The sequence below is a fragment of the Halichoerus grypus genome, chromosome 6 (assembly GCF_964656455.1).
Source record: "Halichoerus grypus chromosome 6, mHalGry1.hap1.1, whole genome shotgun sequence".
NCBI lineage: Eukaryota > Metazoa > Chordata > Mammalia > Carnivora > Phocidae > Halichoerus > Halichoerus grypus.
In genome coordinates this window covers 58786061-58801354 of record NC_135717.1, presented here as the reverse complement: position 1 = coordinate 58801354, position 15294 = coordinate 58786061, and the positions used below count along the sequence as shown (strand labels likewise).

The 15294-nt window shown below is 39.8% G+C and overlaps 1 protein-coding gene across 1 annotated transcript in view; it reads right to left on the bottom strand.

Annotated features, from left to right (window-relative positions):
• The window catches only part of PLXDC2 (plexin domain containing 2), a 462643-nt gene extending 451329 nt beyond the window's left edge, over positions 1-11314 (bottom strand). Inside the window, exons 1-2 of the mRNA XM_078075200.1 lie at positions 10885-11314; positions 9730-10508 (exon numbers count right to left, since the gene is read on the bottom strand). Coding sequence (XP_077931326.1) covers positions 9730-9841 — 112 coding nt within the window. The 5' untranslated portion in view covers positions 9842-10508; positions 10885-11314. The remainder of the gene's footprint in view (positions 1-9729; positions 10509-10884) is intronic.
• Between the last annotated feature and the right edge of the window lie 3980 nt (positions 11315-15294).

The following is a 15294-nucleotide window of genomic DNA, read 5'->3' as shown; positions in this document are numbered from 1 at the left end:
GCTTGACAAAACTGACATTGCACAAGCCTGGCTTCCTGCATAAAGCTGTTTTGCAATGTCCAGACAATGAGACTATAATCTGCAGAATGACTTTGAATCATGCTTGTTTTTAAAAATATCTAAAATGAACAACAGATGTTAAAAAGATAATGAAGGCTAAATAACAAAGAAATAAAACAGACTGCCTGGCTTGTCAGTTTACTCCTGATTAAAAAATACCCAGATGAGTACACATGAGTGCAGAGCAATAGCCAGTTATAAACTGTGTGGAGGTAGAGATGAGGTTAGGATTTTCAACTCAAGCAAATTATAATCATTTAATTTATACATGCCTGTAGTCTAAAGAAAATCATAAATCTATTACCTTTAAATGGTAGTAATTTGCAAAGCGTACTTTCTTTCAATGTAAATCTCCCATGAAATTGATACTAATTAGCTAAAGAGAAAACCTTAAGGAGAATCCTAAATCCAGGGGCTTTTACCATTCTCACCAGAGCTGTTTCTTTTCTTTAAGATTTTATTTATGTGAGAGAGAGAGTGTGTGTGAGTGAGAGCACGAGTGGGGGGGTGCAGAGGGAAAGGGAGAAGCAGGCTCTTCGCTGTGCAGGAAGCCTGATGTAGGACTTGATCCCAGATCCTGGGATCATGACCTGAGCCAAAGGCAGACACCTAACCAACTGAGCCACCCAGGCGCCCCACCAGAGCTGTTTCTTATGAAGGAGCAAACCTACAGTCCTGCCCGGAACTGCTATGCTGGTCCAGAGAGGGTCACTAAAAGGGACACTATACAAGTGTCACCATTTCCATATATTATTTGCCTAGTCCTCACCCCTCATTTATAGTAGTTTCCAAGAAGTTAGGAATTCACATTCTTTCCCTCAGTTGAGTTGCTCATTTTAATTAACCAATGGTTTCCACCTGTATTTCCTAAGAAACAATTAAATGTACCATTAGCTTCATGATGTGATCAGGAAAACACCACTAGTCCTCAATCTAAGGACACTGTTTCAACTCAAAAAGATCACTGCCAAATAGTCAGTATTAACAATTGTCATGAAATGCCATGGTACTGGCTCTGGTTTTTCAGATGTTGTTGGAAAGAAATTACATCGTCCCCAAGGTGTTTAGAAATCGAGATCTTTACTAAATGACCCTGAGATTTAATGTGACTTCAAAGTCCAACAGAGTTTTTAGTGAAACCTGAAAAGTTTATTTGAAATAGATAATGGATAATGGAAAAAGCAAAGAGTTTTCTAGAATAGCCAGGACACTTCTGAAGATCAAAAACAAGGACAGGTTTGCCCAACCAGATATACTTATTATAAAGTGAAAGTAATTAAGATTGTGTGATATCCATACAGAGATAATTATCAGGATTCCCCCACCCACCTTTATCTTTGAAGTACTTAATCCTGGAAGATCTAGCAGGGCTTGTACCAAGCATTATCTTTCATAGTAGAACATTCATAAGCCCAATAATCCATGAATCCTGTCTTTAAATACAAGCAGAGTAACCCCTGCATCTGAACATGAAGACACATATGTAAGGATATGGATAGCATGAGTGTTCAAAACTGCACTGATTGAGTAACTACACTGATTGATGGGAGACGGATAAATCAATTGTGGGAAAATAACTGGAAGACGATGAGGCAACTGAGGAAAAATTAGGACCAATGCAAGTACATGTAATATGTGTGTACAAAACAGCAAGTGATGTTATTATTATTATTATATTAAAGTGAATTATTACACAATTCAGTCCCAACCAAAACTGTTTCATGACACATTCATCCGTATTATGCAAGACTTGCCATATTAAGAAATGTTACCACAATACTCTGGTATAGGAAATATTTTTACACATACTTCAGGCCAAATGAAATGCTTTCATAAAATCCATTTAACTTGAATCAGAGAAATTTAATTTGAATAAAAGACATTTTAAAAACTATGCAAAATTTTAAAATCCAAGTTACAAATCAAAACAGATACAAATATACATCACCCAAGACATAGGATATCCTATGATGTTAATTAAGATATGAAAATAAAACACCAAGCAGTATCTTTGTAAATATAACAAGAATGCCTTCAAACTAATGTAAAATGACATTTTTTAAAACTAAAAGTCAACTTTATTTTTATAGGGCATCCAGAATTGTCAAATCGGTATTAAAATACTCTTGAAATTTTTGTTGTGTGGACAAAAAAACCCTCAAATAACCCTCTCTAGTCCCACTCCAAACAAACAAGAACCAAAGAACGAAAATGAAAATACATAGTGATATGTCTCTTTGTTCAATTTTTGTTTCTTAGTTTTTCATAGTTCAATTATGTACATATAGTACACTTTATCTAATTTTAAACATGAAACTATGGACTAGCAAAATAATTAAGAGGTTGATTTTTTTTTAATCAAAAGTTCAGGACAGGATTCCTTTAAATAGGAATCCACATGCACTGAGAATATGATTCGGGATACCAAAAATCATTCCACATACATTTTTTCAGGAATATCTTGCAGTGCAGATTACAGTGATGTATCGAAGGAAATGGAGAGCAGAAGGAGAAAGGGAAGGTGCAGTCAGAATAATCAGATATAACATTGGACTTGCTCCCTGCTATGCCCGCAGTAAGGTCAGTGGGCTGTTTTGACCAAACAAACAGACAAAATATACCAGTTAAGCAATCAGATTTATTGTCAGTGATAGCTATAGTCTATGTTTGTTTCTAGAGTTAAGCAAATATGCATAATAGAAATACACCCTAGAAGACTATTTCACATCTTGAAAATCATTATTATTTGTGAATTTCATATCCTAAAGTGATAAACTCTGCCTATCTTGCTTCTCTTTTAGGGTTTAGGGAAGTAAGTATTTTACTGGATGCTGAGATCATGGTTTCAGAGACAAAAAGTTGGCAGCTACTGCTACAGATACATATACACAATTAACAAGTGTGTTACCCAAAATCACTACCTTAAAAACGCCATTGCATGCTGAATGTTCCATATGCCAGCTGGGCCAAAGAAAACATTATCCTGATTGAAACAAACCAGGGTGTACTTACCAAGCCTTGTGCTTAAAGAAAATACGTCAGCTTTATTTACACTTCTGCTATCAATGAACACTTCGAGGAGTATGTAGAAAAGTGACTTTTTAAAATTCTGATTTTTATGCAGTTTATCCACAGGGCAACCTCTTTACATTCACTATATTCTCAAAGCCTCAATGAGCTAAGCACCTTACCTACAGGATGAGACTTTGAGCAATATGATTCTATGAAAATTTTCTAATTAAGTAGTAAAAAATAGTGGATGAGGAGAGGGAGAAACTAAGCAAGAAGACTCCAGAAAAGTAAAAGGGAAGTCATTCTGCAACCCTTGCTTTTATGACCCTCTCAACAAAACCGCAGGCCACTCTCTACTACAACATCTGAAGCAGAAACAGTGACTATGGCCGATTTTAATTTAGAAAAGTAGGAGAGCTACTGGTGCTTACATCTGCTTGGACGACCTCCAGAAGAAGGGATTAAAACTCTGGATTTCAAGGAAGGCCACACACTCTGACTTCATATTTGTATCTGCAATCTTTAACAGGCTACCCTAATTCCAGACAGGTCCCTGACGCCTCAAATTCTATTTAAGTACCCAAATCTGTACCACCATTCCACATCTCACCACCTTATTAATGAAAGAGGGCAAAATGAAAAATATGCCAGAGGACAAATATAAAATGAGTGCAAAGTCCAGCTGTAACACAATGTAGAGTATTTTATACTCTGTTCTTCCCACAGATATTCTTGTGTCTATTTGACCAAGCAATACGTGACACAATAAATAGTGGCAGAAATTGTCTTAATAAAAGCATCCCTACTTAGTCTGTCATTCTTCAGTAACTTCCTCAGTTGAACAGAATCATTGTCTGGAGGATGGTGAGGGGAGACATCCTGTGTGAACCTTAGTGAAGAAGAAAGACTTCTCAGAGTGCAGTACTGTAAAGAGATAATTAAAGCTTTGAGAAAATGTGCTCAGAATAAAGGCAAAGGCCTGGAATTAGTCAGATGAAAAGAAAGCTGAAAAGCAACTTAGTAATATATAACCTTACATATTACAGTGATTACTTTTTGTTTACTTACTTCCCATCTCTAAAACAAATACAAGACAAGATTTTAAGTGAGGAAAGTTAGACAAAAACAAATGAGTGGGAAAGAGAAGATGAAACCCCAGGTAAGCTAGTCCACCAAAAAAAAAAAAAAAAAAAAATGAAGGCCAGAAGGTTTATACACTTGTTGGAGGTGGGCTACAAATTGTACTCTAAGCTCTCAAGAAACCAAATTTTAAGAGGTAATGCATCTGATCACTATTCACAATGTGCAGAAGATAACAAACTAATTCAAAAAAAACAACTCTGTTATTAAGATACAAAATTTCTCTCTCTTTTTCTCTCCCTCCTGCCCTCAGCTACTCAGGGAGCAGACACTGTGAAATGCATTGCATGGTACCACCAATCCCCCCCACCCCCAAAACAGCCACCATAATAAATTTTATGAGACTGCTTTCATTTTTTTTTTACTTTTTTTTTTAAAGCCTCCTTCAGTGTAGGTTAATGGCATGAGGCCTGAGCACAATTCAATTCAAAAGTAATTTCACAAAGAACTAAAACTGTTTAAACTATTTAATAGTGTTAATCTCCACTGAAAACACATCACCACCATATATACATATATGCATATGCATTTTCATATATACATATATACACACACATCTATACACATCTGTACATATACACACACACTGTACTTTAAGGTGTTAGATTAAGAACATGAGTAAAAATTCATTCAGAAACCAGAAGTATAGTTGAGTATTAGAATGAACTTTTTTAAAGTTCTATTAATAGAAGCTTTAAGGTAAATATTATCCACCAGAAGCATTATGACAGTTCAGCAGACCTCAGGATCCTACCCTCTTGTTTTAAACCATGAATTCTGTAAAACCTGTCTATATATTCATTTCCAACTTACTAATGGAAAAAGTCATAAATAGGGTAAAAAGTACTTTTGAGGGGCGCCTGGGTGGCTCAGTTGGTTAAGCGACTGCCTTCGGCTCAGGTCATGATCCCGGAGTCCTGGGATCGAGTCCCACATCGGGCTCCCAGCTCGGCGGGGAGCCTGCTTCTCCCTCTGACCCTATCCCCTCTCATGCTGTTTCTCTCTCTCTCTCTCTCAAATAAATAAATAAAATCTTAAAAAAAAAAAAAAAAAAAGTACTTTTGAAAGTCTCCCAAGGTGACATTCAAGGCAATAGTCCAGCTTGAACTATAATTCCATTCAGTTCAGTCAGTTCAACAGCTCTTTATTGCATGTCTGTGGGGTAGATGCCATGGGGGATTCAGAAATGAATGACAATGGACCCTAACCTCAAGAACATGATATATGGTCTAAGGAAGTATATGAAAGAGATGCAGAAATGGGAAGGGGGAAGAAAAACAATAACAACACAACTCTTCCTCTAGCAAGCAGAGCCAAACAAGTGCCCTTAAAAAGGCAGGGAGTTCTCTGGAGGGTCCTAGGTGTCAGTTGAGATAAGCCTGTAAGGAAAAGTAAAAGATGGACAGATGGAGATGGATTAGGGAAGGAGGAGCAGAAAAGAGGTACTGACAGACCGTACATACTCAGGGAACATCAAGGAGCCTCAACTGATTAGAGTGTTCAAAAACAGCGAGAGAGAAGTGAAACAGTAGGTCTAGACCACGTGACAATGGTCTTGAAGGTCATGGTGAAGAGACTATATATATTTAATGTGGTAGGAAACAGCTCAAGACTTCAGATCTCATGATCACAGCTGTGGATCAATTCATTTATCTTCATAAACACACTGCTTCTACAATAGAATATATCTTTAAGAAACAAAAAATGGAGACCAAACTAATTGAAAAGAATCCATGTTGTCTCTATCTTTGCAGGAAAGTATCTTGCAGAGAAGAAACCTGTTTGGAGCAAATTAGTATCTTCTCTTACTAAGTTTTACTCAAGTACATTCTACTTGATAAAAACTTGTTTCTGAAGATCAAACTTAACAAGTGCACACACTGTCCTATTTATAATAATTTTAGGTCTCTATGCAGATAGCTATGAACTAAAAATCTTACCCAACCTTAGGCTTCAACTTGGATCTATTCTTTAGAGGAAAAAGACTCTCACATTTTGTGTTTTAAAATTTTTTGCATGCAATCATGATTCATTGATTGATGAAAAATCAACCTGCCCTTTGTTCATTAATCTGACCCACATGTACTTTATTTAGAAAATAGTCACTTCTGCTATAATTTTCTGTTCTAGGTATATATGCAAACAGAAAATTCATACTAATGACGGTATGTCTCAACAGAGATACTCTCATAACAAACTCCACAAGTTAGTAATATTTCGAACTAAGTCTTTTTAACTCCAATGAAAGCAGAAAATAATAGAAAAATGTCCCAATAGAGAAACAACTAAAATAAATGTAAATGACCTAGTGATCATTGAAATGAACTATTTCTCTCTAGTACATAGCAATATTAGAAAGTTTAAATAGTGGAAATTCCATGGAGTACTAAACTATTTTTGCTCTCTATATAGCAGTACTGAACTTCCTTGTCGCATTAAGTCACATTGAAGAATAATAACCAGGCCAAAATAACTATGTAATTTTAGGACTTTTGTCCTCATTTAAATTTTAGAATTCTTTGAGACATTAATACATCTTTCTCCTTTGACACTGTTATTAGACTGTTTTTCAATCAATTTAGGATATAGAAATGAATGTATAACAGTACAGAGATGAATTCAGATTTATAGAATCTAGAATTATGCTAAGCTTATTTTTCTCTAAATATTGGTGTTGAGAAAAACTATTTAGTATGGCAAATACTTCTGAGGTATATGTAGATTACATTCAATCTTAAAAATAAATTCATTATATGATAATGAACTTTTAATCATGAGAAATATTTTAAAGCTACTTTTTTGAGAATTCCACAATTTGTTAAAAATCTCCAAAAATGATACAATAACAGTTATTTGTTTTTTTCTACTATACAAGTACACCACAAGAATGAATTTAAAGTATAGATCTTTACATGTAGGAGGTGCTATATAAACTTTGAATGAATGGATAATTTCAACGAACATGGGAAATAAACACTCATTTTTACAAACTGCCATTCATTTATAAATGGTAAGTTGAAATATCAAAAAATATTGCCTATAGGAAAAACAAAGTATTGAAGATCATTAATCTGAGACATTTGGGAAAGAATGGGAAGAACAGGAGAAAATAGCGGTTTCTCTGCCCTCTGGTGGCAATAAAATCAACTGCAGCATTTCTAAAGTAATGCATAATTAAATGTCCCTGTTATGAAATCAGGTTTTTTCCCCCTGTGCCAAAATGTCTGTGATAAAAATCCTGATTGCTACATGGCAAATTTCAAGACAGTTGGACTTTTTAAAAATTTCCCCATGTTGAACTTTTACCTAGACTATTTACAAAGGAAGCTATTTTTTCTTCTATTTCTTTGCTATATTTTATATATTCAATAGGCTAACCATTTAACTTCAAGATTATTCAGCAACTATATGTAGACTGATATCCAGTAAAGAAGCGACTTCAGTTTGCAATAAATCTCCAAAACATTTACCAAGAAATTTAAAAACCATTCATTTTTTACTCAATCCTACAAATATATGGGTTTCTAGAGTAATTTTCCACCACAGATACTAGTTTATAATTAGTTTGTAACACCTGTACATTTATGTTGAACAATTTAGGTATTTTCTAAACCACAAAGCTTTTAATTATCTGGTCGATTTTAGAATGGAATGTTCACTTCATCCTCAATTTGAGAACTTAGAATAGAAAATGTATACATACTCTTCTCTCAGTAACATATCATTATGAAAGAAGCTCAGAAAAAATATTTGCTGACCTTTATTTTATTTATTTATTTATTTTACTGTAAATGCATTACTTATTTCCACTGCCAAAGAAGTTTTCAAATAGACAACTTGGGATGCATTTTGGCACACACATCTCTCTAATCTCCTTTGGGATGAAATAAATTGTTTTCTTTAAGCATCTACTTATTCCATGAATGTCGCGATACCATATCAATACCATAAGGTAAAAGTCTTATTTTTTTAAGCCAATGAAATGTATCAGAGAAATAAGAAAGGATAATCTACTGATATGATACCTAGTAAAGAACAACCTACGTCCATTTATGCAGAACAAAATTGTACGTGACCAAGACAAATCAACATCAAGAACAATGGAGTTTTAAAAGTGTTTCACAGTTTTAAAAGTGTTGTCATCATGTTGCCCCCTCCTCCCAACCCACACACCCCTCCAATCATAAATTGGAGCGCAGAGTCAGAATCTGTGCTTTCTCTATAAGAATTTACACGAGGGGTAGAGACAGTGTTTTGGTCAATTTCTAGGTCTCCGATTGGTAAATTTCATTCAAGGACTTTCTCCAAGTGACCTCGGTAGGCTTCCAGTCTGCCACTTTCATGTTTGACATTTGTGGACACATGTACTTTCTGAAGAAGCACTTACCACCACCACAAACCCCACCTTCAGAATTAAAACAAAACAAAACCTTGATTATCCTAACCAGAAAGTTTTTGTTCTTTTTTTTTTTCCTCCAAATGTTTTTGTTCATTTCACCTCCTCTGGAAGTCTAACCTGAGTTCACAAATTTCTGCCAAGGGCTCTCTCTCTGCCTGTTTCTTCACTTTCTTCCTGAGGGGCAAAAACGGTGAGCAGGAACCTAGTTCTCAGTGGGCAGTGTCGCGAGAGGCACCTGGACCTCGGCTCTGCTGCTCCTAGCCTAAGAGAGCCAGACGACCGCGGTTGGAGGGCTGCTCCGCGGGCTTCCCGCTGGCCCCGAGGGCGCGGCTCCCGACCGGACGCGCACCTGGCTGGCATCCGCCGGAGCAGGAGACACTGCCACTGGGAAGGAGCAAAGACCAGGTCTCCGCGTGCGGGCAATGCCAGGGCACTCGGACGAACCCCGGACACATTCAGGCCTGTCTGCGAAGCCGGCCGGCGGAGGACAATGGGGGCAGGGATTGGTCTCCAGAGGAGCGCCCACCCCACTTCTGCCACCTCCACCCTTCCTCTGCGCACCGCCGCACCTACCCCGCCCCACTTCCAGAGCCCGTTCAGCCCCAGACAGCGAAAGGGAGCTGAGGTGGGGTTCACCTAAGGAAGGAAGGTGCGGCCACAGTAAATTTTTCTCCAGCTAGGGGGGAACCCTGCCATACCCGGCTGCCAGCACGTCCCCCACCCACAGCCCCCATCACGCACTCGTTTAGTTGTCGCGGCAGCAGGGAAGCAGGAGGAGCTGGAGGGGAGACTGCCCAGGGATGCCAGTTCCTGGGAGAGATATCTACAGAAGGTTTGCTCTTACACACCAGAGCCCTCTCTGGGCAACTTGGGGAGACGGTACCACCCCCTGTCGCTCAGGTGAAGGAAGACCGAAAGCCTCAAGAAAACCCCCAGTCCCCTTCTCTAACCAACCCTCTTCTCCCCATTCAGAAAGCCCAAGTTTACCCGAAAAGCAATTGCAATAACTTTCCCAAGGGCACACAGATAAAGTGGGGGTGGGCTGAGAATGGGGGGTAGGGGGGCGTTAGCGAGGTCTTCAGTTGCGCACAAAATCAACAAGCGAAAGTGCATCTTACCATTGATTTGGTTTCCAGGCTCCCCTTCAGTGAACTGAAACCGGTCCATTAAAAAGTGGCAAAGTAACACAACTCCTGCAGCGGCCAGGTCGGCCCTCGGGAACCTCGCCATGCCGCCGGCGCGACCTCCCTCCCCCTCCCCGCCAGTCCTTCCCAGGCGCCTTGTGCTCCGGGTGGGAATGGGGACGATGGGGACGATGGGGCAAAGCTCTGCGGACCGGTCTTGGCTGAACCTGGAGGCCTTTGTAAATTTCGATGGGATTTCACACTCAGGAGCTGGGAAGAGGAAGAAGGGAGAGCGAGGGGGAGTGCAGTTCTCTCTGGACCTCCGGGTCTCTCTTCGCAACTTGCCACAACACTCGCAGCCCTCACCCCAGACACAGGACAACAACTGCGGGAAGGAAAGGCCACTTGCAGCCGGGTCTCGCAAACTCTCGGTTCCGCACAGGCAGCGCCACCCGGGTGCCCGCAGACAGTGACTTCCGAGCCCCCGCGATACGCTCCACTGGGTTCAAAATAGATCTAATTCCACAGCCAGCGCGGCTGCCTTCTCCAAATCCAAGAGGGCTGTCGGCTCAGAAGGAACTTTCCCCAGTGTTGGGATGGCCCCCGCGGGAGGTTTGGGTTTGCGGGAACGGGGTTAATGTGGGCTGGCGAAACCCCTCCGACAAGTTTTTCTTCTTTTCTTCGCCCTACGCAGGGCGCGCGTCCTTTCTCGCAGCTGGAGGGATGGGCAGCCCTAAAGAGCTGAGCCCAGGGAAGGCTAGGGCTGCAGCAATCTGAGGTCCAAAGCCAGGAAAAAAAAAAAAAAATGTGTGTTTAAAAAAAAAAAAAGAAAAAGAAAGGGGGGAAGGAAGAGGAAGAAAAAGAAATGGGGGGAGCGGGGGGAGTCAGGCCAAAACCTATCGGGAAAGGGTTCCTCCTGGGTTAGGAGGAGGTGGCCACAAGCCCCACTGAGCCCCGGGAGTTTGGTGGCGGAGGAGGCGCCGCCGCCGCCGAGCTCCCCCGCGCTTCTGCTCCACACTTTGGGGAGGGAAGGCAGTTCGCAATTTGCCAGATCTGCCGCTGTACCCTCCTCCCTCCTCCCCCCTCCCTCCCCCTCGCTCCTTCAGGCTTCTCCCACCTTCCTCCCCGAAACCGGCAGCTAGCACCGACCTGTCCAATGGCTGCACTTTCCTCAGGGCTGGCAGAGGAGTCGCCGAGAGATTAAGCCGGAGGAGCCAAGCAAGGGGGAGTGAGAGGGCAACTCCAGCCCGGCGCGCCCCCAGCAGCCGGCTGCCCGGAGAGCCGGGAGAGGCGGCGAGGAAGGCGAGCTAGGAGAGGAGCACCGGGCTGCACCTCCACGCCGCCGGGGCGCCATCCTGCACCCAGCTCTTGGCCTTTGCAGCCCCGCCAGCGGCGCATTCGCCCACCTGGCCCCCAGGCCGCCTTCACGCACAGCTGCGGGGGGAATCGCAGCCCCCGCACCGTAAAGATGCCAGCCGCTGGCGGGGTCTTCCTGAGCGCTAAAGGGTTAATTGCAGTTCGCCATTCCCGGGAGGGCGTGTGTAGCAATGGTTGGAGTGTGAAGAAAGCAAACCCGAGCGTGTTCAGCTACTGACCCCGAGAAACCCCCAGACCCTCACGACGGGAGGAGGAAGGTAGCGCGCGGGAGCGTAGTCCCGCCGCCGCGGCTGCTTTGTAAAGTGTCCGCCCGAGGGAAAGCGAGAGTTTAAAGAAACAGGAGGCCCATTGAATTTCCTACGGGGGCTTTAACAGGCATTCGCTTGCTAGTTTGTTTTTGTTTTTTCAGCTCCGGGATGTGTTTCCGAGTTAACTCTTCCCGGCCCTCGCACTAGTTTACATCTTATTTTGCTTAGTTAACCTCATTTTAAAGGGACAAATACAAAGAAAGGTAGCAAAGCATATTGATCAAAAATATAGATTCTAGAACCATACTGCCTGGGCTGGAATTCCACCTCCCCCCACTAAATAGCTGTATCACTTTGAACAAGTAGTTTCATAGTGCCTCAGTTCCTCATCCTTCAAATGGGGAGAACTGTAGTAATGCCCTTATAAGGTTGTATTGAATTCAGAGAGTTATTACTGGATACTTAATTGAAAACAGTGCCTGTGCAAAGTTCAAGTGTTTATGTTTCTTAAGAGAGACAGGAGAGGGAGAGGAGGGTCCTCAATCAATGAAGAGTTTGCTTCACTGTTCTTAAATTCAAAAGGTCCTATTAGTCTATTCTTGCCCACTTTATTCCATGCTCTGAAGAGTTTCTGGATGCTATTAATGAGCACCTGTGAACAGAAGCAACCTAATTCAAAATGGAGTCAGCGGCAATGAAGGGAGGCTTCTCACTCATCACATACCACACTTTGCAGCTTCCTTTACATACCCCAGCGGGAAAGAAGCTTACTTTACCTACCCTAGGAGGAAGAAGAAAGATTTTCTCCTCGCTCAGCAATAACCTAGAAGAGAAACAGCCACAACTCAGCCAATGAGAAGCTGCAACCCTGAACTCTTCGCTTTTCTCCAATAAACCTTCTCTCAAAACAACCAAATCCCTCCTACCCTCTATAAAGGCAAGCCCGTCCTTTGTTCTTCAGACTTGCCTATGGTTTATCATAGCTTGCAGGTCCCAAATTGCAATTGCCCTCCTATTCCCAAATAAACTTTTCTTGCTGGTTAAATAACTGGCAATTTTATTTTTAAGGTTGGCAGACCTTAATTTTGTCACAAAACCCACTGGAAGTGGATCCAGATAATTCAAACTACTCTGCTAATTTGTAATGCAGAAAGAATGGCTCTCTCACATTACTTAGCTGGTGAGAAGGGAAACAGGAAGTGCAACATGTGTTCCATAATCTAATACTCAATTTGCTATTTATATCAGAAATATATATGTATACACACATAGGTATATAAACATGTTACCTATATACACTTCATTATTCTAAAGGCCTTTGCTCTCTCCTGAGCTTTCTCACAACTGGTTGATTTCCTCCTCACCATACTTAGAAAATCTGGTTCTTTTATTTCTGCTCAACTGAGAGTTTTTAAGTTCTGTGTAACATTACAACTAAACCTGAGTACCTGAGATACTTATCTGTTTAACATTAAGTTGGAAAACAATTTTCTAATCAAAATTTGGTTATTGTTTAATCAATGTTGAATTTTTTGTCTACATCCCTAGTGAGGTCACCACTTCATGAATCCATGTAGAAAGCTTCCTAAAATGTTCTGTACAACTCCAATCCCCATTATATGCAAAATTATAAGAAACCCCACAGGCGCCATCTCAAGAAAGCATGACTTCTTTTAGTCTGGGATATTTCCCTCTACTTTCACAGTTTAAAAAAAAAAAAAAGGTGTTTCCTCTTTTTTTTTTTTTTTGAAGAGAACCAAATTCCATCTCTCCCTAGTATCATTTTCTTTGTGTTTTTCCTTTATTATTATTATATGCAAATTAGGAGTATTTTTCTTGTTTGCTGTCAGCAATGCTTTGCCCTCCTGATTGAAGCTATAAATGGCAAATTTGATGTCAAACACTGAAAGGAAGCCAAGTGGTAATTCAGAGTGATTCTGGAAAGGTTTTTTATGTGTTTTGTCTATCACTGGTGCTTGTTTAATTGTTTCATTTTACTCATATGATCTTATTCTGAAGAGTCACCCACATACTGGGGCACCTGGGTGGCTCAGTCGGTTAAGCGTCTACCTTCGGCTCAGGTCATAATCTCAGGGTCCTGGGATCGAGCCCCGTGTTGGGCTCCCTACTCATCGGGGAGCCTGCTTCTCCCTCTCCTGCTCCTCCTGCTCTCTCTCTCTCTGTATCAAAAAAAGAAAAAGAAAAGAGTCACCCACATAAAAATTCTTAGGTATGGGAGAAGATATAGGTAAGCAAAAATCAATGATGCATGATATTTTAATGCCCAGAACTAAAAGAGAACATCAGAAATGCAGGATTTGATGTTTTGCCTTAGATATCCATTGATAATCACTTATATATATAAATATATATATTACCTTTACATTATAACAAGCAACAAATAAAGTGTATGTAGGACAGTATGATCAGAGTGAAATGGAAGGAGCTCATTACTCATATAATCCTGGCTAAATAAAAGCAGTATATTTTGTGATCTACATGATTTCAGTTTGTGGTACACTCTGCACCACAGTATTATTGTCTATTTCAACTTCATGGAGACAAATTAAGGTGTCTCTGTGAAGAAAGCTTCATCTTCCATCTGACTTGAAAGAAGAGTTATAATGAATGAGGCTCATTTCTATTTACTCTAGATACAAGAACTGAATTGCTGTGTTTTTACCCACTAGCTTAATTTTATCTAACCTCTCAAGGAATAAATCAATCAGGAATCTCAAAGGACTAATACTTGAGTTCTTTGTCCATGAATAAGATCTGGAATTCACAGAACACTCTCCTCTAAGATCTTAAGATCATATATCAGAATCATTGTCAACAACATAGAACTTTAAGCTGACCCAAGCTAACGTCTATAGATTTCCAATCTGTTTGCAACCCCTTATTTACAACCAACCTTCAGGAAGACTTCTACATGTTCCAAGTGCAGTACTATCTGTATAAAGGCAATTACAATCACCTATTTCATCCCACCTTGAACTCTTAACGTTGCTGTGTTTCCAAGGACCTATCCTAAATTGAAACTTGGCTAACAGGATACTCAAGATAACATCATGCTTACTTGGAAAAAACAAGTAATACAGGTTGTGGAGTACTTAGCATTTATTATACTCTATTTTTTATTATTATTTCAGGAAATCGTTCTTGTCCATTTTAATAAGATTTGTTAAAATTTTCCACAATTTGGTCAAATAAAAAGAAATTGCTATTAGTGGATTGCTTTTACTTGGTCCTTAGCTAATATTATGACCTTTTCCTCTAGATCTCTGGCATTTCCTGTCCCTCCTCATTTGATAGGGCTAATTTTTTGATCTCTGATACAAAATTACAAGACTCATTTGTTCATCTTAGCTGACTTCTGCTCTCAGAATCAACCAGGATTTCATTATACTGTTGATGGATATTTCACCTTTTTTTCTTTTTTATAGTTCTATGTAAAAATTTTATGAATAGAGTGTTTTTGAATCAATTATTTAAAAAAAATCACCTAACAGCTAACATCACTTTTTACAGAAAGAGTTAACAGGAAGAATACTTAATGCCCTTTCTCCTCATATCAATACTACACTTACTGTTTAGATGAAATTAACAACATAATTATATTTTAATTATATTTTGCTCATTCATAATGAAATAATACATTGCGTTAAAATTTCACTCATGTTTACACTGTTTTCCTTCTAAATCTTAATAAGCTAAAGTTTTCTTAATCAGTAAATAGTAAAGTACAAAAATGTGCAACTTGAAGTAGTAGAAAAGAAACTATTAAAATGGATTATTAAAAATAATGATGAAAAAGAGTAGGAGCATTATCTTACATTTCTTCTTAAGTAGCAATAATGTGTAGTAGAAACATAGACCTTATTTATTCCTCAATTGTACTCAAAGAGAAGTTAAAATCCTGCATTTTTCAAAA